Here is a 20,744-nt window from a genome sequence, read left to right as displayed (position 1 = left end):
TCTGCAAGTCGAAAGGAGATACTCAGTCACAAGAAGTCGGTAGGACAATGGAGAATGAATCAAGGAGCCCGCAAGGAGTGGGTGGGATAGTGAACAGAATTGTGGCAAGATGTTGAAAGAAGAGAAAGGCGAGTTGACGTTGAGAAGGCGAAGTTCCAGAGTTGGCGCGATGGAAGAAGGAATTTTTGTCTATTAGTCAGCAAGGGGAGATTTTCGACCAGATCATGTGATGCGCTGGTGATGGATTCAATCTCCCCCGTGGGTAATAATAGCGTTGGAGCTAAAGCGTATTGGAGTCTTTGGATCAGGTAAAATATTTCTGTTGGAATTAATCTTTGCATTACGAATGTAGATATCGTTTGAATTCCGTCTAAAATCTATAGGTATGAATTGATTGCTTTTTTTGAATTGTATCGATATAGCGGCAAACCGTCATTTCCTGTTCTGATAATTATTCTTCGCATAACCACTCATGACTACCTTTCAGACCCGGACTAGAAGTCCCTTAGAGGACAAATAACTTTTTACGTCCTTCACAGTGTATTCATTCCGATGGAACTAGTTTCCAAGTCAGTAGATACTCGCGAGGATATTCAAAATATTCAACAGCACGTACCATGCCTGCACCTAGAGCAGCGTCGGTGGTAGTTTGCCTAAAAACTTCCTCGAAATGACTGGGGTTACCGGCACCACTGGAAGCAATAACCGGAATTGTGGTAAAGGATTTGACATCATTGATGAGCTCAATATCAAAGCCGCTGTTGGTCCCATCCTTATCAATGCAATTAAGAAGGATTTCTCCTGCCCCCATGGCCTCTACTGCCTTAATAAGCTGGTAAACGTCAATATCTCGGCCTTCTCTTCCACCTTTTATGGTGCATTGGTACCAGCAGAATTCTCGGCCGGCGTTATTCGGATATTTTGTTTTGATTGTTCGATGTGTTGTGTCTTCCGGCCGATTAACGTAAATTCGCTTCGGGTCAACACTGACCACTACAGCTTGGTTGCCGTACGCCTTCGATATGGTCTCAATTGCGGTGCCGCCGCTGAGGGTGCGGTTATTCTCATAGTACTTTTCTGCAGCGATAACTGCATCAGATCCAATGCTAACTTTATCGGCCCCGGACTTGAAATACAGCTTCGCAATATCCAAGGCGCAGATCGTAGAGCCGTCGGAGTCAATGGTGTCCCTAATGCCGCCGCCGATTGTCAACGGCACGAAAACTGTTTCTGATGTTTGCCTCACAATCTCCAGCATTGGGACGTCTACAACAGGGCAATTTCGGAAAGAAGTAATATTTAAAAAAGTTACCTCGTCGGCTCCCTGTTCGTAGTATCGTTTCGCCATTTCAACAGGCTTTCCTAAATTCCTAACTTGTCCTCCACTTTGGTGGCCACTCTTCTCGCGGACATCATATTGATCCCCTTTAGTAACTACTAAGTCACCATCATCGTTCGTACGAACGTCCAAACACGCAATAACTCGTCTTGTTAGACCACTAGCACTTGTTGGGGATGGAGGGGAATCCAAAATTTGAATGCTTTGTCCATTCAAGAAAAACTCCAACGAGCGGAGGCCAGATTTACCACTTTTTTCTGGGTGGAACTGTGTCGCGAAGATATTATCCCGGCCAATGGCACCAATAAACGTTTCGTCCCCGTAAGTTGCAGTCGCAACCGTCCATCCGTGACCGGCAAGCGCCTTCTCATCGTAAGGAGCCGCGTATGAATGAACATAGTAATATTTGTCCTGTGGATGAAGGCCGTAGAGACTGGTGTATTTCCCTGGGGATTTGCTGGAGCATTTGGCTGAATTCCATCCTATATGAGGAACACTTTTACTGGTGGAATCAAATCTTGCCAGGCGGATAGGTATCAACCCCAGACCATGAACAGTCGGGTCTTCTTCAGAACCTTCGCAGAGAACTTGCATGCCAACACAGATGCCCATAAAAGGCTTGCCCGAGGCGATGTGCTTTCTTATTGGCTCAAGATATCCTCCATTTGAGAGCTGCGTTAAACAATGCCCAAAGTGCCCAACACCGGGCAAAATAAGTTTCTACAGGCATAGGCATGTCAGTGAACTCTTCCACGCCCTGGGCCTGGCGATTGCTCTACTGACCTCAGCATTCTGCACATCTTCTGGCGATTTTACCCATTCAACTTGATATCCAACCTTTTCAATGGCGTTGACTAGGGACCGAATGTTGCCAGCTACATAGTCTAACAGATGGACAACAGGCATTTTGTACAGAGTAAAATGGACAACGCCGCCGCACAGTGGCTTAGCAGTGGTGATTCTTGCTTCGGGTCTTCAATCAACAAAAGAAGCTCGAACTTGAAGAATCATCGAGTCGGGCGGGATGAGTCAGTTTGGTTTAAACCTTAAAATCTTGGTGTTGGAAAGTTAAGGGAGCAGCATGATTGGCCGATTAGAACCGACCAATAAACGATGGGGGCGTTACTTGAACCTGAGTCTGTAATATTAAATTAAATCAATTATATATTTTGAATATTATTAATAATATATCAGCAATTCTCTTTTATTTTCACTTTATAATAAGTAATTTATAAATATCAACGTATATAACAGACTGTATTATACAAATATTTATAAATATACTATGTATTTTATTTTAAAATAATATTTCATATAGTTTGATAGTTTAATAATTATAAATTATTTTTTCAACAAAAATTGAAATACTACGCTCAGTATATTCTTTTTTAGAATAATCTTTAGAAAATATTCATTGAGATATTGATATTTGAAGTTGATTGAAATAGGTTTACAGAGGTGGGTGTTGGCCGGGTGGAAATAGGTTGTTGGGTGGTTGATTATGTTAACTTACGTAAGGCAAAAATTGATTTAATTTGCGTGTACACATGCACGCACGCCAACCTTAAAATTTTGAATTAATCTAAATATTGGAAAAGAAAAAGAAAATTTGCAAATTACTAGCAATTGAATAGCGCGGATCGAGCCCAAGTCCTTCACCCGGACATCATATAGTTGGCTCCGAGTTAAATACTTCATGATCAGCACTAATCATCATGTCGAACCTTTGGAGGTACACTAGTCCGTTGCGTGGCTAGAATTCAATTAGTCTACACTGTAACGTGGATTTTTGATTTTTTGGTGTTTGGAAAAGCATTCACTTACAGGAGAGAACTGGCGGAGTTTCACTCCAGCTTCTTGCAAAATTGATGCGGTCTAAGGAAAATTAGCACGGTATCTCTAGGTGTATGAATGGTAACACTAGCACTAACCTCCTTATCCATGTTATAGCTCTGCGAGTAGACCACTTCGGATATTCCAAGCTGAGCAATTTTTACACTGCAAGTGAGGCAGGGACAGCTGTAGGAAAGGCATAGTCAGTTTTCATTTTCTGAAATACTTAGTGATGCAAAGCCTTAGGAAGAACTGACGTATTGCAATATAATATAGCACCCTCCCCTATTCGTTCACGTCCTGCCTCCAATAGAGCATTTTCTTCTGCGTGGATACAAAGACAGGTAGAGAGCGCAGCGCCACCACCCTCTCCTGAGTTGCAGCGGGGGCCTGTGAAGAATTAGTAAGGCATCTATCTATATGTATTTCAAGCAAAGGAAAAATCTCACATCCGCCTTCATTACAATTTTTCGTATTCCGAGGGGTTCCATTGTATCCTGTGCTCATAACTCGCTTTCCTCGAACTAGTACGCACCCTACTCGTCGCTTCATGCAATTGCTTCGTTGGGCTGCCAGAGAGGCAAGTTGCATGAAATATTGGTCCCAGCCAGGGCGGAGACGTCGGTCGTCGGCTAAATCTAGCTCCTCCAGCGCCGAGTGCAACTCATGCAACGAAGATGACGAGTTAAATAATCGGATCTGAGCACGGTCTGTCATGTAGGTAATTCCGATATCCTTATCGTATAGGTGCTTGTCGTTCCAGAGCACGAATTTCTCGAGGTCGGGAGGATCTAATTGCCGCCGCCAAGCCCTGATATTGTTAGGGTTGAGAGGAGATCCAGCGCGAAGTCAGGAGGAGCTCCGCGTACCTTTCAGTGAAGCGGCTCCATCTAAGGCTCACTGGAGCATCCACGCTTACTAGAAGAAAATAAGGTCTCATGAGGAGTCTCTCGAGCGTTGCCTCATCCCAGATATCGGTAGTCACCCAACGATCTTGCCATCTTTTCGTTACAAAATCGAGAAGCTCATCAACGTTCTGAAATACGTGAGCCCCATTTTTAGGTGCTTGACTCCCGAAAGATGGAGGTAGCTCAGTTTGTTCAAGCAGATGACTGGGCCTGTGGGCGAGTTGGAGCTTGTGAAATCCGTGTTTTTGGATTAAGTACTCAGCAACGGAGCTTTTTCCGGAGCATATTCCTAAAAGCAATGTCAGTTTCTGCTCTTATTTCCCTAACCTCTTCTTCTTCGTATTTTTTTTCTTAAATAAGTGTGAAAATAATAATATAATAATAATAATAAATAATAATAAAAATCATAGAAATAGGGTTTTGGCAATAGACCTCCACATAGACCAAGCAGCATGGTAATTAAGTAAATTAGGTACTTTTCGGGGGAAAAGTCGGCGAGATTGGTGTATTGTTTAGTGATTCTCCGTCATAAACTGTGAAGGTATTCAATATAAAATCGACCTCTAAAAGAGAACAGATTGCATAGAGGGTCCTGACTTTACTTTCTAGAGCTTTTCAATAAAATGTAAACTGTTGAAGGGTAGATCTTCCTGCCAACACATAAAATCGAACATTGAAATTCGAGCGGATCATGTGACACGATGAATCAGGCGACGTCCATGGTTTATTCTTCCGAATACACTAGTTACCCATTTTGGAGACTTAGAAGATGTCATCCCTAATAAAAGCAGCATACAAGGAGTTTTGCTAACTAATATAAGCGACTTGTTTTGATCTCACCCCAGCTGATATTCCAACGAGGCCAGCCATTGATCACCTGGTGGGAAACAAGGCCAGTAGATACGCTCTACTGAAATCTGTTATTTATTCACTGGAATCCCTACTTTCAAGCAGATACATTCCGTTTTGGACTTAGATCTGTCTGTCGCCAACATGCAGTATACACCTTTTGCTTCTGATATAGAGCTTCCTTTCTACACATCCTTGGCTTCGCTGAAAATAAATCATGACAAACTCGATGACTCTGCTCGTAAGCTGCTTGGACTTTACGAGATCAGATCTGCTGATCGCCCGGAGACTTCGTGTCGTATGCAAATTCATGGGACTGCCTTGACCCGAGATGAGTAAGTCGAACTACTTCTGGCATATTTGGTAATTACTCACAGTCTCGATTCCACAGAGTGCCCGCTGGCTACTATAGGGCTGAAGGGATGATAAAGAATGTCAACACAATCGAAGAATACCGCAATACAGACAAGAATGCTCTTTTATTACAAACTGGAAAGACGGTACGCAACACCCTGCATCCCATGAGTAAGGCTTTGTGCTGAGAGTGATCTACTGGGAGCAGATATGGGATGCAATCAATGATGGGACCATTTACTCATGCCCATCCCTGCTAGTGTCATTTATTGCGCTTTCCTTTGCGGATTTGAAAAAATATAAATTTTCGTATTGGTTTGCATTTCCCGCAATCCATTCATCACCATCATGGACACCCGTGCTGGATCCGAAGCCATTATCAGGCAGTGAAAGTTCCACCCTAGTTGACGCTGTTCAAACATGGCGATATGGGGTTGATGCTCGCCAACACGGGTTCTTTCTTGCTAGGAAGGATTGGCATGCGGGTAACAGTTCATCAGGTGGCACTCCGTCTAACACAGAAAATGTCGATAACCAGCAATCCTTGCCATCAAAAGCAAAAGAGCTGGGGTTTTCCTGGAAAATTTCATCACTTTCAGGGTTTGAAGTTGGATTTTTTAGCGATATTTTGCCCGAAGATTGTTTTGTGTGTTTCGCTGATCCATCGAACTACCCAGATGCTCCAGGTTGGATGTTGAGGAACCTGTTGGTTCTTGTTCGCCAACGATGGAAACTTAACGAAGTTAATATTCTTAGATACCGCGACGTTCAATCGAAAAGGGATCAAGGTCGAAGTATTGTCATAAAATTGAGATCGGATGCAGCTCAACCTGACGGTAAAGACTCGCAGCTCGGGTCCGAAATGCCCATGCCGAAAGTCACCGGATGGGAACGAAACGCCGCGGGCAAACTAACTGGAAGAATCACTGATCTCACAGAATACATGGACCCCAGAAGGTTTGTCTAAAGATTTCATATTATTATTTTTAAACCATGTTAAGTAAAGTGTTTCTAACGGGACGAAACAGGCTGGCTGATCAATCAGTGGACCTCAATTTGAAACTTATGAAGTGGAGGATCAGCCCTAACCTGGATCTCGAGAAAATCAAAAACACAAAATGCCTTTTGCTAGGTGCAGGAACTCTGGGTAGCTACGTTGCACGCAATTTGTTGGTGAGAATAGCAAAATCTCTTGTATATGGCTCAATAGCTGATGCTGAAGATACAGGGGTGGGGTGTTCGAAAAATTACGTTTGTAGATAATGGCACAGTGTCATTCTCCAATCCTGTTAGACAGCCACTGTTTGGGTTTAATGACTGCTTGGGAGGAGGGACTAAGAAGGCCCTTCGCGCTGCCGCAGCTCTTGAAGAAATCTATCCCGGTGTCGACGCTTCTGGCTTTGTGATATCTGTCCCAATGCCGGGTCACCCAATAACCGACGCTTCGAAAGCCGAACTTGAATTTCGGGAACTCAAGAAACTGGTTGACGAACACGATGCGATATTTGTTTTGTTGGATACTCGAGAGGCTCGGTGGTTACCAACCGTTATGGGAAAGGCAACCGGAAAAATAGTGATGAATGCAGCGCTTGGTTTCGACACATATGTTGTAATGCGTCACGGCGTTGAAAATAGCTCGGCGCCAGAAACAGAACTGGGATGCTACTTTTGTAATGACGTTGTTGCTCCAGCTGATGTAAGTCGTTGGCTCAATTCTTCATATATATGTGTTGTGTGCTAACTCGGTTACAGTCTGTTAAGGACCAAACGCTAGACCAACAGTGTACGGTGACTCGTCCCGGCATAGCTGCAATAGCATCCGCCTTGTTAGTTGAGTTGTTTGTGTCCACTTTGCAGCATCCAAATGGTCCAGCTGCACCTGCATCCTCCCTCCAACAAGAAAGCCACGCCGATCACCCTCTCGGAATCGTCCCCCATCAAATCAGAGGGTTTTTGTCTAATTTTTCGAACGTGGTCGTATCCGGGAAGAGCTACAACTGTTGTAGTGCTTGCTCAGGTAATATAACGGATGCCTATAAGACACAGGGGTGGGATTTCGTTCGCAAGGCGGTGAATGAACGTGATTATGTTGAAGAGTTGAGCGGTCTGAAGGAGGTAAGTCTCCGTTTCAGATGAGAAAACAGGTCGTACTTGGAACTAAATTCCACAGATTCAGCGCGCAGCCGAGGAAGCGTCAGCTTCCCTTGACTTCGAGGAGAGCGATTTCGAAGAAGGCGATGGAGAAATGATTTAGGACATAGAATAAATGACCAACGCACATTCTTTCCATGCCCATTTCCAGTTGCAGACGGTATATCGTAAACGGCTCCGTTACAGCTTGAGCGGCGGTATGAACTATTGGTCCGACAGAACGGCACCTCTGGAGGCATTATGTTTCCGTCTTAAACCGATAAAGTATGCTTCTTTCGATTCCTGGCAGAAAATTTAATTAGTGAGATATCAAGATTAGCGGGCTTCCCAACGTACGCTACGAGAAGATTCTGGCTTTTCCCGATGGACGTTCTGGAATAGTTCTTTCAATTGCCTTTCCAGTGCTTTATCTTCAGCACCTTGATAAAACTTGCAAACGAAATGACCTCCCGTTTTCAAGACGTTGAAACTAAACTCCAGCGCCGCCCTGCAAAGGTCCTATCCTCCTCATTAGTGACACAGATAAAGTAAAGACGGCGAGAGACGTGTATCAATCATACCATGCTTCCGGCATGATCTCGAAAGCTCATTCCGCTCGTGTTCATCATCCTGTGATAGGGGTCACTAAGGCTTTTCTTCCAGAAACCAGTTGTTTGATCCCAGGGGGCAGACATGTCGCTTAGAACCACATCAACCGTCTTATCCGCGACAGCAATATCGGGGATATCTTCATTGCCACCGTCTACCTGGGCAATATGCAAGCTAGCACTCCGTTCCCTATCAATGTAACCTTCAGTTTCTTCCACTTCGCTATCGGCCTGTGGTTGCGAACGTGGATCGGCGTCGTCGAAGTGGTTGAGAGACTGTGCTCTTCCACGATTAGGGTTTCGTAGGAATTCTTGGACGTAAGCTTGTATCTGCGGAGAAAGGAAGTTTCCTTGGATTGTTGAGACACCTTTCGGAGGTTGAGCAGGAATTATATCCACTCCGACTACACGGCCGTTGGGCTGCGTGAGGTCCACGGCGACCTGGAAGACAATGATTAGAACCCTAGAGGGAAGAAGGGACAAGGCACGCGGGCATTCGGACCTGTGACCAAGATCCGGGGGCATAACCCTTGTATAGTCAGCTATATATCCAAGAGAAGCTGTTGGAAGTAGTAAATTCATCCATACCAAATCTACTACACTTTGACCGGGTTTAAATATTTTATGTTTTTCATTAATCTGTCGAAGCTAGTCGTCAGCCCAGGGCAGCACAAACGCTGGCGTCGAAGGGATGGCACCTGTATTAGTTTAAATGCTGCACGGCTTTTCAATCCTTTCACTGCTGCTTCTCTCGAGTATTTGTCCTTTGCTTGCCGAGCTTGCCATCGCTTAGACGACGAGGAATATCTTTTCGATATCTCAATCACTACCCGCGATTCCCAGCTGCAACTTTTACCCGTTGGTAGCCACACATGGGAGGAAAGACGGAGATTGAGGAGTTTCATATGGGATTAGGTAAACCGAGTGTGAATTTTTGAGTTGCAATAATATTGAAAATTGTTTCTTTTCCCTCATGGGAATGAATATTTGAGAGAAGAAAAAAGACCACACTAAATTTTATCACGTGGCTATAGCCGTTGCGCAGCCGCAAGCTCAACAAGGGGCATGACCATGATATTAAATTTTCAACAGAACCCGCAGGTAGCTATTATTTCTCTAGAATGGAGTACATTGGACACCGCATAAAAGATCGCTAAGATCGGTTGACCTTGCTTTTCCCAAGAGGTACATAAAACGTTAAGAATAAAGAAGTAGGTATTTCTATAGGGGAGCGAACTATCTAATCTCTCGCAGCTCGAATATCCCGTCGCAAAGGAGAGATATCTGCATACGCCTCTAATCCTCGACCGCCACCAAGTCGTCGACTCGGCGCACCTAGCCCGAACTGACCTCCCCCGAGAGCTCGAAATCCAGATGGTATCCGTCTTCTATCCTTATTGGGATCCCCAAAGCCGTCTTCATCATCATCAAACAGCGTGCCTTCTGGCTTCCTAGGAAGAAGTCTCCGCTTGATTCCCGCATTCTTATTTGTCGTCGACGTTGATGACTCATGTTGTGGTTTTGTGGATTGCATAACTTCGTGGTCATCGTCGGAATTCACCATGACGGATACATCTTGCGATTTTGCCGGACGTCTCTGCTTCGTCGGTTTTGTAGCTTTTGAGCTAGAGGGTTTGCGAGGCTTTGGACGGTCATGTTCAGCATCCTCTTTAATCCTTTTGGTTCGCCTACGGACTTCCTCTGCATCTGAATTAGTCTCGGACTCGTCTGAAGATTCTGCCGTTGTACTGGTTCGATTTAGGAATGGCGTTGTGGAGAACGTTGATTTTTCGCCGGGCACAGTGGGCACCCTGCTGATTCTCCGGGGAGCTGCAGCTGCGCCTGGTGTGGCTATCGTTATCTCCGTCTCAAACCTAGAAGTGCTTCTCTTCCGTCTCTGGTCTTCCTGTCCAACATCATCCAATATTGTAGGGTGGTCTAAGTCGCTGTTATCCTTTGACTGCCGTAACTTATTTCGAAGCGTAGCCAGCTTGTTTTCGAGAACCGATCGATGGCGCGCCCACTCGAGCGCTTCAGTTTTCATGTCATTTTCAATTTTTTCCCGTTCACGCCGCTCTCTTGCAAGTTCCTTATTAAACTCCCCCAATTCGCTGATAATCTTGCTGTCCATCTCACTTTGTTCCAGACACTTCAGCCGTGCCTTTTCTAACGCATTTTTCTCGTTTTGAAGCTCGACTTCTAGCGAGCGTAGCTGGCGTTCTAGCGACAGCTTCTCAGACATCAAAGCCTGGTGAGACGAGTTTTGTGATCTCAGGTGCTCAATTTCGTGTTTCAAATTGGATATTTCTCGCGTCATGGCTCGTTTTTCTGCCAGCAGCTTACTCGAGTCGGCTACTGTCACTTGTAATTCGCTTATGTTTGACTGTGGTTATATTAGTATTCATCTTATACCTGTACACCTGAAATGCTTGCCTTTAAATCGTCAATTTCCCGTAAGTGGGCCCGAAGCGAATTTCGTAAGTGGTCGATATCATTCTGTGCTTGCTTCAACTGCTCCTGTGCTTCTGAACCAATCTTCTCTGCTCGTGCTAGGTGCGATTTGGTATCTTCAACTTCGGAACATAGATCATCTTTATCATGATCCGCAAGTAAGGCATGAACGCGTAGGACCCGATTCTTTTCTTCGCCGATAATTAATTTGGTCTGACAGAGAGCTTTTTCATATTCTGTCTCAAGACGCGCACTGGTTGAAGGAAGCGGCTAACACATGTTATTGTGAGCAGGAGGAAGCAAGCAGAAATAGAGCGCGGTGGGCCCACCTCATGTAGAACAGCCAAATTCCTTTGCTTTCGCGGAGCCATTGGTATTGTACTATTTTACCTAGTTATTTTTATATTTGAGTAGCAGTGGAACAAAATGGGAGGGATTGCTGTAGGAAGTAGAAAAGTCGACCTCGCTAAGTTCTGTTGATGCTTTGGTTGGAACTTGCGCTGCTTTATTTAGCGTTAACTCTTGGCATGCAAATCAGAACACGCTAAATCCGCCGACAGTTGAACTGCCCCAGCATCGCGGAGAGTACACAGTGGCCACATGCCAATGCAATCTTACCACTCCTAGCTTCAAGGCTTGCGAACAACTGTCTCATCTCCTTTCTTTATTTGAGGGGGAAAGGATTAGCCATGAGGACTCTATCTATATTTACGGCATTAATTTGCCTAATAATCTCGTTGTCTGCTGCCAAATCTACTGTGGACAAATACAAGACGTACCAAGCTCTGGCAAAATCAAGTACGCCAATTCCACTTGATGATTCGACTTATAGCGACTTGACATCGAGTCCACGCGATTACCATGTTGCGATAATCCTTACCGCTGGAGATGCGAGATATGGGTGCCAGCTTTGCCGCGAAGTTCAGCCTGAATGGGACCTCCTGGCCCGGAGCTGGACCAAAGGGGCCCGGGAGGACACACCTAGATTACTTTTCGGTACTTTGGATTTCTCTAGGGGGAAAAATACTTTCCAGAAGGTTAGTGGGATATCCAGGATATTACACTATCTACAGTCTTCCAATAACTGACCCGATTTGCATTGACAGCTTTTGCTTCAAAGCGCCCCGGTCTTGATGTTCTTTCCTCCTACTGTTGGCTCCGGGGCGAAAGCAGATGCATCCCCTATCCGATATGATTTCAATGGGTAACAATATACATTCCCGCTTTATTTTGAAGCCCATTGCTAATTATTTACAAGGCCTCTATCCGCAGACCAGATATCGGACTGGATGAGCCGATACCTGCCAGAAGGCCATAGACCACCTGTTGTCCGTCCAATAAACTATGCGCGAATCGTAACAATAACAACATTACTGCTTGGTGCTATAACCCTCTTTACGGTGTCGTCCCGATTTATCCTACCCATTATCCAAAATAGAAACCTGTGGGCTGCTGTTAGCCTGATTGCGGTTCTCCTTTTCACCAGTGGACATATGTTCAACCATATAAGAAAAGTGCCATATGTGTCAGGGGATGGAAAGGGTGGTATCAACTATTTTGCCGGTGGCTTTTCGTCTCAATTTGGTCTGGAAACTCAAATCGTTGCGGCTATGTGTATGTTTCCCCGGCCAATACGTTGTCCAGCATCCCAGACACATTCTCCTTCTCAATTGCTTTTCTAATATTTGATAATGTGCAGATGCTACTCTCTCATTCGCCACGATCGTTCTTGCGATGAAGACTCCTCGAATTGCGGATCCTAAATCACAGAAAGTCAACGTAATTGTTTGGGGTGCTGTTATCTTTGTTATGTATAGCTTCCTCCTGAGCGTGTTCCGTATCAAAAATGGGGGCTATCCATTTTTCCTCCCTCCCTTTTAACGGAGAGGTAATGGTTTGAGGAACCAATAGATGGTGATAAGTAGAATTTCAGGGGCGGGTTTGCAAACTAATTTGTCCCGGCTACTGCTAAATTCCTTACTTCAAATTCAATGGCGTTAGATGATACAGACACAGCCCAACTGCTGGCCAAGATGGGTAGTTCGCGACGTTGTTTATGTAGTAATTCTATGTATACTATTTATATACACTCAAACATTTGCTTCTTCTACATAATCGATGGTATAGGAGCTCCGCTTAAAATCTATGCCATCAACCTAACTTAATCATGTGACCTCCAATATTCCAAGGTTAACGCAACCCAAAGAACTACAAAAGAAAATGTGGAACTCTACAATGTTTTAACACCCTATCGCGATGCATGAAGTTCTCCCTGCGTTAATTGACTAGATCCGGAACCCATCCCATTCTCGAAATCTGTAATGATGGGCCTCAATGGATCAACCAAGTCCCTGGTGAACGAATCTGGAGCCCATGGTACTACATACTTGATATTGATCCAGGTTGTTTCTCGAGCTTTAACATTTCTGGCAAACCAACTCCTCCTACGGTATCTATCCCCAGAGATATTAGGAGTCACTACTCAGTTAGAACTCTATACTGTCACCACGCTCTACTTCTCTCGTGAAAGCCTTAGAGTTGCCCTCCAACGACAACCTTCCAACTCTCAACGATCGAGCCCTATGAGCGCTACGGAAAAAGCTCATACTGAGAAGCCAGGAGAATCCAAATCATACAGTTATCAGGAAGATATTCAGGCTGTCGTAAACCTTTCTTATCTGGTGGTTGCACTAGGTGGTCCTCTGATTTATATTCTGGGCCTATTTTATGCTCGATATGCCCACCAAGATGTTCTCGATATACCATTCTTCGAAAGCAGTCTCAAAGTGACAGGCTTTGCATGCTTCTTGGAGCTCTTGACAGAACCGTGTTTTGCTGTAGTCCAACATCGGATGCTGTATAAAACAAGGGCATTGGTTGAAACAACAGCTGCCGTTATGAAAGCTTCGACAACATGCGGGACCAGTATATGGGCAGCTCATACCGGAAGGGACCTAGGCGTTTTACCCTTTGCTGTAGGCCAAACAGCTTATGCGTTTACTCTTCTTGTTGCCTATTTCCTTACAGTTAGCTCATATTCAAACCGAGGTGGCTTCTCGGTATTTCCTCTTCCCATCCGCTGCCGGTTAGTCCCCCCCTTCGTTGAAAGCAGCTACAGGAGCCTAACGACTTATTAGAGAAAAATCCGATTATTTTTTGAATATGTTCTCTATCCCGCTACTATCCCTCAGTATCAATATCTATGCCCAGTCCGTGGTGAAGCACATCCTCACCCAAGGTGACTCAATGGCGCTTGCTACGTTTTCCACCCTTGAAGAGCAAGGCCTGTATGCACTGGCCTCCAACTATGGAAGTCTTGTTGCAAGGATTATTTTCCAGCCTATCGAGGAAAGCTCCCGGAATTTATTTGGAAAGCTTCTCGCCATCAACAAGTCGGAACCGACAACTAAGGAGAGCCTGAAACTGGGCAAGACATACCTCTGTGGTATCCTCCACGCTTACGGTATATTTTCGATCATGATCTGCGCTTTAGGTCCAACCATAGTCCCAGAGTTACTCAAGCTCCTAATAGGCTCTCAGTGGTCACCCCCTGGCATCCAAAGCATCCTCTCGAACTACTGTTACTACATTCCGCTGCTAGCATTCAACGGCATCACCGAGGCCTTCGTCGCCTCAACGGCAACACACTCGGAGCTACGACAACAAGCTGGCTGGATGGGAGCTTGCTCTGCTGGATTCATTACTGCAGCCTATTTGTTTTTGAGAATAGGAAAATTGGGTGCTAGCGGGATCATATGGGCAAACCTCATGAACTTGACTCTTCGCATTGTTTGGAGTTCCTGGTTCATCAAAAGATACTTCCGAGATCGCAAAGTTGCTTTTAGAATAACGGAAGCATTGCCAAACTCGGAATCTGCTGTGGTTGGTGGTTTAGCTTACGCTGTTATGTGGGGCCTGCGATCCGGCGCTGAATCTAAGCTTTGGGAAATCATCAGAATACTCGTTGTTGGAGGCATGTTCGCGGTTTCAATGTAAGTTTCATATTAACACTTTGGCTTTTCCGATATATATATATATTTTCTCCTTTAACTAACGAATTAAAAAAAATAGTCTATTTCTAGAGAGGAGGTATCTCTTTGAACAGTATCGCAAATCCAAAGCAGCATAAATGAGAACCCAAATGATACATCTAATCGTCAAACTTGATTTTGGTCGCCGTTTTCGTCGTGTCAGCCTCCTTGAAAAAGGCGCCATAAGAATCGTGCTGCTTCTTTTTCACAGTGGTGCCGAATTTCAAGAGCGCTTCGGGTACATCTTGTTTAGCTCCCTTCAGGATATTAACCAGTCTATGTGATGTCAGCTTTACGTCCGCAACAATGACAACGGATATCCCAAACTCACCCGCCAGAGAGTCCTTTGTCGTTCTCGGTGAACATCGTAATGGCCAATCCATCCGAACCTGCCCGACCCGTTCTAGTATACCGGTTAGTTACCTCAATATCACTATTATTCAGTACACGGTGGTGATCTTACCTTCCGATTCGATGGACGTAGTCTTCAACTGTTAAGGGAAATGTGACATTTAGGACCAGTTTGACAGCTGGAATGTCTAGCCCACGGGCAGCAACATCCGTCGCAACCAGAAGAGGTACGGAACCGGATTTAAATGCATCCAGACTCTTAAAGCGTTCCGTCTGGTTCATGTCACCGTGAATACCAGCAACCTTGAAACCTTTGGAGCGGATAAACCGTTCAATGCGCGTTGCCTCCTTCTTGTAAAGACAGAATACCAATACTTTATCCATAGCATTTTTGCCCCGTTGGTATTGGTTTAATAACGACAAAAGCCTATACTCCTTGTCCTCTGGTTTCACGACTTCCACAATCTGCTTGATCCTCGTGTTGGCACGGATGTCGGAAGAGAGATCGCCTCCAATCGTAACAGTCACTGGATCTTTCATAAAGGTAGCCGCAAGTTTCCGTACAGACATAGGCCAAGTTGCGGTAAACATGACCGTCTGGCGTTTTCTTGACGAAGGCATGGCGCCCACGATATCTTTGATGTCTTGCTCGAAGCCTTTATCCAACATCCTGTCGGCTTCGTCTAGTACAAGGTACTTCACTTTTTGCAAGTCTAGGGACTGGTCGCTGTGCAAATCCTTTAACCTCCCCGGTGTTGCGACAACAACAGATGCTTTCTTCAGTGCACGGCGCTGATCGTCCTTCGAAGCGCCTCCGTATATGCATGCGAGGCCAACGCCTTTTGGGGTGAACTTGACTAGCTGATCGTAAATTTGCATAGCCAGCTCTCTTGTAGGGGTAATGATGACAGCAGAAATTCGAGATGACGAGCGAGAAGCATTGATTGCCAACACTTTTCGAATGCAAGGGACGCCGAAAGCCAATGTTTTCCCACTTCCTGTTTCAGCGACACCGATGACATCTCTGCCTGCGAATAAAAATGGCCATGTGACGGATTGAATTGGAGTCGGTTTCGAGAAGTTCTCTAGAGGGCCATACAGCTGGTTGGAATCCGAAGGTAGGTAGGAGAACGCAGTGATAGGACGTAATGTCTCATTCTCACTGACTGAGGGATCCGAAATCTGGATGGTATTGGACTTGAGGAAGTCGTCAATCTCGGACTGAGGCAGCGCTTCCAGATCGGTAGATTGGACGTAGGAAGGTTGCTTAGGCTTAGCATCTTCCTTGGATCTTTTTTTTGGTCGAGAAGCATGCTCTGAATTAGATTCCGTATTCCGACTCCGTTTAGCCATATTTTCTGTCAGCTGGAGATTAATCGGTTACAATGGAATCAATTCAATGTTGTGCACGTTGAAAATAGCCAAATACCTACCTTACGGTAGACTGGAAACCGGAATTGGTACTGCTGATGGTGAAAATGTCGACCCTAGGCGATGTAGTGCTCGTGGAATGCGATAAAGATGAAATATCTGGCCGATTCCCCAATTTATATAAAAGAACGTGAATTTTGCGATAAATTCTGCCACGATTCTTCACCGCCTATAGCTTGGCATATGATACAATGACTAGTTCACATCCATGGATATACATTGTCAGTATTTGTCTAAAAACATTTATTTCTTCTACCATAGTGACCATATTTAGCATATGGAAAGCGAAAACATAAAACAAAACCGAGAAATTCAAAGTAAAATGCCTCTATATCATCCATTAATCATACTCGCTCTCAAAAAAGCCTTTCACAGGCCTATCTATCTTCTACCATCAGACTTCTCCAATGGTGCAGATGATTTTTCCTTTGGTCTGGTTACTTTCCATGAGCACATGGGCATCTATGACATTCTCGAACGGGAAGACTTTCTCAACATATACTTTGAATGTCCCGTCTTTGAATTTAGGCATTGCATCCAGCACCAGGTCCCGAAGCTTTCTCTGATACACAGTATCCCTACTCCGCAAAGAGCTGCCTTCGTACCTCAACCTCTTCCTCAGAATTGGACTGATATCAACACCAGCGGGCAGCTTGATGCCACCTAAGAAGCCGAGGTTGACAATGCGGCCGTCCTTCGCGGCCGCGTCAAGATTTCCTTGAAAGTAACTTGCACCGACGAAGTCAATGATCACATCGACTCCGCGGCCATTCGTAGCCTTGGTCAGCTCGGCAGCCCAGTCCTGGGTCTTATAATTAAACCCGGCCGTGGCCCCGAGATTCTTGACACAGAAGTCGATTTTCTCCTGCGAGCTGGCCGTAACGTAAATATTGCTCGCGTTGTCCGCTTTCGAGAGCTGGATGCCAGAGATGGAAACAGCTGATGCGCCTGCATGCCAAAGAATTGATTTGCCTGGCTTAAATTCACCTACTAAATACATAGCCTGGGCTGCTGTGAACCATGTCTGTAAGATTGTAGTTTGAGGGTAATTAGTATGCGACATAACATATCTGTGGGGCGGTTGAGAGATTCGTTACCTCTGGTATTCCCGCTGCTTCCACCCAGGAGACTTCTGCGGGCTTGTGAAGCAGTGTTTGCACGGAAGATGAGATATATTCCGCATACGCCCCTTTTGGTCACAAAAACCCATATGTGAGAAATTGAGAAGGGCGATTAAAGAGAGCGGAACCAGGGTGATATACAACATACCTCCATAAGCCAACCCAAATACCTCATCACCAACTTTGAAGTCGAGACAGTCTCCATCACCCAAGGATTCAATGACGCCAGAGAACTCTACACCCAATGTCTTAGGTGCTTGAGGGGGTAGCGGATACAATCCTTCTCTCTGTAACAGATCCATCCTGTTCAAGCCAAACGCTTTGATTTTCACAAGCGCCTCTCCTGCAGACGGCAGTGGCTTCGGGAGCGTAGTCACAAAAAGGTTGGCCGCGGGGCCCTTGCCTTCCTTGATATCTGACAGTTTCATGTTAATAAGATATAAATCATATGTAGTCCTGGGGCAACGAACCAATTGCACGCATGTTTGCAGTCATTGTTGATATGTTGGATGTCAGTTCCACTCAAGTATAACGGCAGCCTAGTTTCCCAGAATTTGAATGAATCGAGATGGACAAACAAAGGTTGCTTTTGTCTTGCTTTAGCGGACAACATAGTTGTCAGATATATGCTGCGTAAGCCAACATAGATCCTTGCTCGGCGGGTCGGCTGAACAATCACCATTATTAAGCAGCAAAACCTCCCCAAACATGTCCTTTCCGGGGAAAGGATTGATCCGCCACCAAGCCTTTCTCGGGAGTTGCGGATCGAGTATTTCGGCTTATAAACGAGAATGGCTATCTGTACAAGTTCTACAATGGGGTTTACAATGCTAGATCAATGTATGTGTCATTTCGCTATCATGTCGTGGATAATACAGGATGAATAAGAAACATGTACAGCGCAATGTGCAACGTGATAAATATCACCTCAGCCCTTGTGCCTTCCGCTCCTCTCTCTAGCTGATCTCGTAAGCCTTGATCATCTCTGCAAGGCGAGCCGATTCCGCACTGTAATCGATAGCGCTGACAGACAATACTTGGTATCGGACACTAATAAGTGTATTAGCAACAGTACGTACACAAATGTAGGGAGAGTAATAGGTAACATACCGTTGCTGGTCCTGGAAGTTATCCATTTTGGCTCTGCATTTAAAATTCCAAGCACGACAGTTGGCCTTCTGGACAAGCTCTTCGTACGCCCGCTCATCATTTTCCTTGAGCTCCATGAGTTCATTTGCAGAAGTTCCTAAAATCAATTTCCCCACTTCGTCGAAGCAACTGAGCCACATGGCGCCAGTATGATCACACACGTTCACGGACAGTATATAGCGATGCTCTGGATGAGGGAACGATTGGTCGCATCGCTCGCATCGCCACTGCCCGTTATCATCCTGAAGAACTTTTTTGTTGCATTTGTCGGTGAGACAAGCAGGATAAGCCATGGAGTCTTGCTTGATATAAACCACAGTGGCTTTCACAGAGAAATAATCTGGCTTCTCAGACATTCCCAAATTACCTTCGTGGACCTGAACAATGGTTTTGAACGAGCTAGCCCTGTCACCAAATCCTGCAGCGTTGCTCATGGAGTCATGAGACGCAAAAGTTTCTGACCTTCCTTGAGCATCATACCAGCCCTTTAATTTATGAGCGTCTTCAATATCGGGATCGACTGTCATGGACCCCGAACTCAACAGACTAAGAGATCTCCCATTATAATCAGAGACTTTCACGCCCTTGAAAGCAACCACAGATTCCGGTACAGAATCAAACTCCTTGGCGGTATTTCCCCACACTGTAAGTCGAACAGAATATCCCGTGTTGTCAACTAACGTAAGATCACGTTTGTCGTAAGGCTTGCTGGTTGTCTTAGATAGGATTTGAGAGGTTTCTCCAACGTCTTTCAACACACCAATCACGTCGATTGTGGTGCCTGCTTCTACTGATTGCAAATTAGCAATATTGGTGAAGTTGAATCGAATTTGAGGAACATCATTTTGCTCTTCAGCCTGAATTCATGTTCGTTAGAAATCTATTTCCGTTTTAGCGATTCAGAGAATGACGTGTGACTGACCTTTTCAACGACCGTATCCTTCTCGAAAGTAAGCTCATATTCGTTGTTGAGGTTGTTGAACGCTTTTTTGGCTATTTGAACACGACATGGGCTCGATATGTAATACACAGAGCCTTCCTCAAAAACGCCATACAATGAGTCGCACTGGTCCTTGAAAGCGGTGGCACGAATTTCTCCGCTATCATCCAAAAGGTTGACGCTGAAAAGTTTGCCCTCTCCATTTTTATTGTGCCACGTTTTGATTGCCGATTTGTTCGTACACCGTGCCTTTATCGTCCATTTATGGGAATACGGAGAGAGTGCTTCGATGGGATATATATTGGCATGGGCGCCGGCGGACGACGAAGATCGCTGTGCTGGCTGTTGAGGCGCTTGCTGCTGAGGCCCACGGGAGCCATAGAATCCATTGCTAGAAATCGTCGTCGGAAGAGCTTTGTCCTGCTCTTCTTGCTTTGCGTCAAGCGGCTGAGGTTCACCGATCTTCTTCTCGCATATACCCAATCTCTCCAACACTTCGAGATCGAGGATAATTAGAATTCTGCAGCAAAGATTCGTGGTAAGCCAGGTTCCGATTTTGATGCTTTAACTATACCATATGACTAAGAGAAATGCTCACCTTTTCCCTTTCACCATGTTGGCTTGGAATGACTTCAATCGAACAAAGCAGCCGCGAACTAATTGCCCACTCGTAACGTAATGGTTGGCCTCTATCACATCCAAGTTAATAAAAAGAACGTTCGATAGTCATCAGCGGTTGGGGCCCAAGCATACGGGTTGCAAGCATTGTTTGTATATAGTTTGTAATGTCACTGAAAACGGCTCTGAACCTTTCGGGGCTGTTTGGCTGAGCAGGCAAAGGCTTGACTTGAAGACATTGGAGGATAGGCTCAGCAACCTTGGGTCTTGAGTCATCAAAAATCGCACTGGAACCCTGTCAGTTTAATAATCCTCCCATACTCGCGTGAGCTTGAGTGAGGTAAATACCTAAGCGCCCCCATTGTGATCTCCGACGTAGGGTCTGCCATTATTGCTTCAGAAAGCAAATCTTCAACACTGGGTATCGAGGTAATAACCAATATCAAGAGTCAACAGTGGGTAACTGGGGTAGACGAAAAAAATGTTCTTGGGCGCTTGTTCACTTTTCTTCGATGTCGACGAGGGGTTGAGGATAGATTGAAGTCGCGTCGACTGAACACGCGTAAAGAGGATGCGCGGGTGGATGGCGGGGTGAGCCACGATCTAACTACTTGGAGCCTAGCGGACTAGT

At 45.2% G+C, this 20,744-nt stretch overlaps 10 protein-coding genes across 12 annotated transcripts; 3 read left to right on the top strand and 7 right to left on the bottom strand.

The window, feature by feature from the left end:
- Positions 1-483: 483 nt before the first annotated feature.
- BDBG_09497 (imidazole glycerol phosphate synthase hisHF) lies at positions 484-2,245 on the bottom strand (the record flags this gene model as incomplete). Its single annotated transcript, XM_002620112.2, has 3 exons — positions 484-558; positions 617-2,059; positions 2,123-2,245. The coding sequence occupies 3 exons, from the start codon at positions 2,243-2,245 to the stop codon at positions 484-486; spliced, it is 1,641 nt and encodes a 546-aa protein (XP_002620158.1).
- A 760-nt stretch (positions 2,246-3,005) lies between these two features.
- Positions 3,006-4,833, bottom strand: BDBG_09496 (dCMP deaminase; the record flags this gene model as incomplete). Its single annotated transcript, XM_031724037.1, has 7 exons — positions 3,006-3,092; positions 3,164-3,214; positions 3,271-3,358; positions 3,430-3,562; positions 3,622-3,983; positions 4,042-4,369; positions 4,830-4,833. 7 exons carry the CDS (start codon positions 4,831-4,833, stop codon positions 3,006-3,008), a joined length of 1,053 nt encoding a protein of 350 aa, XP_031581466.1.
- An 11-nt stretch (positions 4,834-4,844) lies between these two features.
- Positions 4,845-10,561, top strand: BDBG_09495 (ubiquitin-like modifier-activating enzyme ATG7). The gene is made up of 7 exons (XM_031724036.1): positions 4,845-5,264; positions 5,321-5,429; positions 5,492-6,240; positions 6,312-6,456; positions 6,512-6,979; positions 7,036-7,398; positions 7,454-10,561. Exons 1-7 carry the CDS (start codon positions 5,074-5,076, stop codon positions 7,535-7,537), a joined length of 2,109 nt encoding a protein of 702 aa, XP_031581465.1. The 5' UTR covers positions 4,845-5,073; the 3' UTR covers positions 7,538-10,561.
- BDBG_09494 lies at positions 6,241-8,991 on the bottom strand. Of its 2 annotated transcripts, XM_031724035.1 has the most exons (8): positions 8,720-8,991; positions 8,610-8,660; positions 8,524-8,550; positions 8,107-8,462; positions 7,995-8,043; positions 7,771-7,932; positions 7,563-7,716; positions 6,241-7,440 (listed from the first exon to the last, which is right to left on the bottom strand). In XM_031724035.1, the coding sequence occupies exons 1-7, from the start codon at positions 8,924-8,926 to the stop codon at positions 7,639-7,641; spliced, it is 930 nt and encodes a 309-aa protein (XP_031581464.1). In that variant the 5' UTR covers positions 8,927-8,991; the 3' UTR covers positions 6,241-7,440; positions 7,563-7,638. The 2 variants fall into 2 exon arrangements, with proteins under 2 accessions (XP_031581464.1, XP_002620155.1); XM_002620109.2 differs by having other exon boundaries at positions 6,241-7,716.
- BDBG_09493 (uncharacterized protein) lies at positions 9,082-10,931 on the bottom strand. The gene is made up of 3 exons (XM_031724034.1): positions 10,802-10,931; positions 10,455-10,742; positions 9,082-10,404 (listed from the first exon to the last, which is right to left on the bottom strand). Exons 1-3 carry the CDS (start codon positions 10,841-10,843, stop codon positions 9,262-9,264), a joined length of 1,473 nt encoding a protein of 490 aa, XP_031581463.1. The 5' UTR covers positions 10,844-10,931; the 3' UTR covers positions 9,082-9,261.
- A 98-nt stretch (positions 10,932-11,029) lies between these two features.
- On the top strand, positions 11,030-12,628 carry BDBG_09492 (oligosaccharyl transferase subunit). The gene is made up of 4 exons (XM_002620107.2): positions 11,030-11,509; positions 11,579-11,676; positions 11,731-12,086; positions 12,172-12,628. Exons 1-4 carry the CDS (start codon positions 11,162-11,164, stop codon positions 12,351-12,353), a joined length of 984 nt encoding a protein of 327 aa, XP_002620153.1. The 5' UTR covers positions 11,030-11,161; the 3' UTR covers positions 12,354-12,628.
- A 45-nt stretch (positions 12,629-12,673) lies between these two features.
- On the top strand, positions 12,674-17,397 carry BDBG_09491. Of its 2 annotated transcripts, XM_031724033.1 has the most exons (4): positions 12,674-13,557; positions 13,610-14,464; positions 14,544-14,917; positions 15,020-16,639. In XM_031724033.1, the coding sequence occupies exons 1-3, from the start codon at positions 12,794-12,796 to the stop codon at positions 14,599-14,601; spliced, it is 1,677 nt and encodes a 558-aa protein (XP_031581462.1). In that variant the 5' UTR covers positions 12,674-12,793; the 3' UTR covers positions 14,602-14,917; positions 15,020-16,639. The 2 variants fall into 2 exon arrangements, with proteins under 2 accessions (XP_031581462.1, XP_002620152.2); XM_002620106.2 differs by having other exon boundaries at positions 14,544-17,397.
- On the bottom strand, positions 14,395-16,389 carry BDBG_09490 (ATP-dependent RNA helicase DBP3). The gene is made up of 4 exons (XM_002620105.2): positions 16,288-16,389; positions 14,967-16,219; positions 14,835-14,906; positions 14,395-14,779 (listed from the first exon to the last, which is right to left on the bottom strand). The coding sequence occupies exons 2-4, from the start codon at positions 16,205-16,207 to the stop codon at positions 14,623-14,625; spliced, it is 1,470 nt and encodes a 489-aa protein (XP_002620151.1). The 5' UTR covers positions 16,208-16,219; positions 16,288-16,389; the 3' UTR covers positions 14,395-14,622.
- Positions 16,396-18,214, bottom strand: BDBG_09489 (NADPH2:quinone reductase). Its single transcript, XM_002620104.2, has 4 exons — positions 17,877-18,214; positions 17,555-17,821; positions 17,383-17,474; positions 16,396-17,309 (listed from the first exon to the last, which is right to left on the bottom strand). Exons 1-4 carry the CDS (start codon positions 17,899-17,901, stop codon positions 16,680-16,682), a joined length of 1,014 nt encoding a protein of 337 aa, XP_002620150.1. The 5' UTR covers positions 17,902-18,214; the 3' UTR covers positions 16,396-16,679.
- Positions 18,215-18,234: 20 nt separating this feature from the next.
- On the bottom strand, positions 18,235-20,696 carry BDBG_09488 (replication factor A1). Its single transcript, XM_002620103.2, has 6 exons — positions 20,462-20,696; positions 20,249-20,400; positions 20,094-20,184; positions 19,478-20,015; positions 18,517-19,412; positions 18,235-18,456 (listed from the first exon to the last, which is right to left on the bottom strand). The coding sequence occupies exons 1-6, from the start codon at positions 20,500-20,502 to the stop codon at positions 18,363-18,365; spliced, it is 1,812 nt and encodes a 603-aa protein (XP_002620149.1). The 5' UTR covers positions 20,503-20,696; the 3' UTR covers positions 18,235-18,362.
- Between the last annotated feature and the right edge of the window lie 48 nt (positions 20,697-20,744).

The sequence above is a fragment of the Blastomyces gilchristii genome (assembly GCF_000003855.2).
Source record: "Blastomyces gilchristii SLH14081 genomic scaffold supercont1.49, whole genome shotgun sequence".
NCBI lineage: Eukaryota > Fungi > Ascomycota > Eurotiomycetes > Onygenales > Ajellomycetaceae > Blastomyces > Blastomyces gilchristii.
Note: the sequence above shows the minus strand (reverse complement) of the source record. Positions and strands in the feature narration are given on the sequence as shown.

Excerpts from the sequence above, each read along its gene's own strand:
- BDBG_09490 (XM_002620105.2), bottom strand. The coding sequence starts at position 16,207 with ATGGCTAAACGGAGTCGGAATACGGAATCTAATTCAGAGCATGCTTCT. Across the intron at positions 14,907-14,966 it reads TACGTCCATCGAATCGGAAG|AACGGGTCGGGCAGGTTCGG; the intron begins GTAAGATCACCA and ends CCGGTATACTAG. Across the intron at positions 14,780-14,834 it reads GACAAAGGACTCTCTGGCGG|ACTGGTTAATATCCTGAAGG; the intron begins GTGAGTTTGGGA and ends GACATCACATAG.
- BDBG_09495 (XM_031724036.1), top strand. The coding sequence starts at position 5,074 with ATGCAGTATACACCTTTTGCTTCTGATATAGAGCTTCCTTTCTACACA. Across the intron at positions 5,265-5,320 it reads ACTGCCTTGACCCGAGATGA|AGTGCCCGCTGGCTACTATA; the intron begins GTAAGTCGAACT and ends TCGATTCCACAG. Across the intron at positions 6,241-6,311 it reads GAATACATGGACCCCAGAAG|GCTGGCTGATCAATCAGTGG; the intron begins GTTTGTCTAAAG and ends GGGACGAAACAG.
- BDBG_09489 (XM_002620104.2), bottom strand. The coding sequence starts at position 17,901 with ATGACTGCAAACATGCGTGCAATTG. Across the intron at positions 17,822-17,876 it reads TGCAAACATGCGTGCAATTG|ATATCAAGGAAGGCAAGGGC; the intron begins GTTCGTTGCCCC and ends TGAAACTGTCAG. Across the intron at positions 17,475-17,554 it reads ATTTGGGTTGGCTTATGGAG|GGGCGTATGCGGAATATATC; the intron begins GTATGTTGTATA and ends TGTGACCAAAAG.
- BDBG_09491 (XM_002620106.2), top strand. The coding sequence starts at position 12,794 with ATGATGGGCCTCAATGGATCAACCAAGTCCCTGGTGAACGAATCTGGA. Across the intron at positions 13,558-13,609 it reads CCTCTTCCCATCCGCTGCCG|AGAAAAATCCGATTATTTTT; the intron begins GTTAGTCCCCCC and ends ACGACTTATTAG. Across the intron at positions 14,465-14,543 it reads GGCATGTTCGCGGTTTCAAT|TCTATTTCTAGAGAGGAGGT; the intron begins GTAAGTTTCATA and ends TAAAAAAAATAG.
- BDBG_09488 (XM_002620103.2), bottom strand. The coding sequence starts at position 20,502 with ATGGCAGACCCTACGTCGGAGATCACAATGGGGGCGCTTAG. Across the intron at positions 20,401-20,461 it reads ATCACAATGGGGGCGCTTAG|TGCGATTTTTGATGACTCAA; the intron begins GTATTTACCTCA and ends ACAGGGTTCCAG. Across the intron at positions 20,016-20,093 it reads AACATGGTGAAAGGGAAAAG|AATTCTAATTATCCTCGATC; the intron begins GTGAGCATTTCT and ends TCTTTGCTGCAG.
- BDBG_09492 (XM_002620107.2), top strand. The coding sequence starts at position 11,162 with ATGAGGACTCTATCTATATTTACGGCATTAATTTGCCTAATAATCTCG. Across the intron at positions 11,677-11,730 it reads ATCCGATATGATTTCAATGG|GCCTCTATCCGCAGACCAGA; the intron begins GTAACAATATAC and ends ATTATTTACAAG. Across the intron at positions 12,087-12,171 it reads TCAAATCGTTGCGGCTATGT|ATGCTACTCTCTCATTCGCC; the intron begins GTATGTTTCCCC and ends GATAATGTGCAG.
- BDBG_09494 (XM_002620109.2), bottom strand. The coding sequence starts at position 8,926 with ATGAAACTCCTCAATCTCCGTCTTTCCTCCCATGTGTGGCTACCAACG. Across the intron at positions 8,044-8,106 it reads GATGTGGTTCTAAGCGACAT|GATGATGAACACGAGCGGAA; the intron begins GTCTGCCCCCTG and ends CCCCTATCACAG. Across the intron at positions 7,933-7,994 it reads GAGATCATGCCGGAAGCATG|GACCTTTGCAGGGCGGCGCT; the intron begins GTATGATTGATA and ends TGAGGAGGATAG.
- BDBG_09493 (XM_031724034.1), bottom strand. The coding sequence starts at position 10,843 with ATGGCTCCGCGAAAGCAAAGGAATTTGGCTGTTCTACATGAG. Across the intron at positions 10,743-10,801 it reads ATTTGGCTGTTCTACATGAG|CCGCTTCCTTCAACCAGTGC; the intron begins GTGGGCCCACCG and ends AACATGTGTTAG. Across the intron at positions 10,405-10,454 it reads GGGAAATTGACGATTTAAAG|TCAAACATAAGCGAATTACA; the intron begins GCAAGCATTTCA and ends ATATAACCACAG.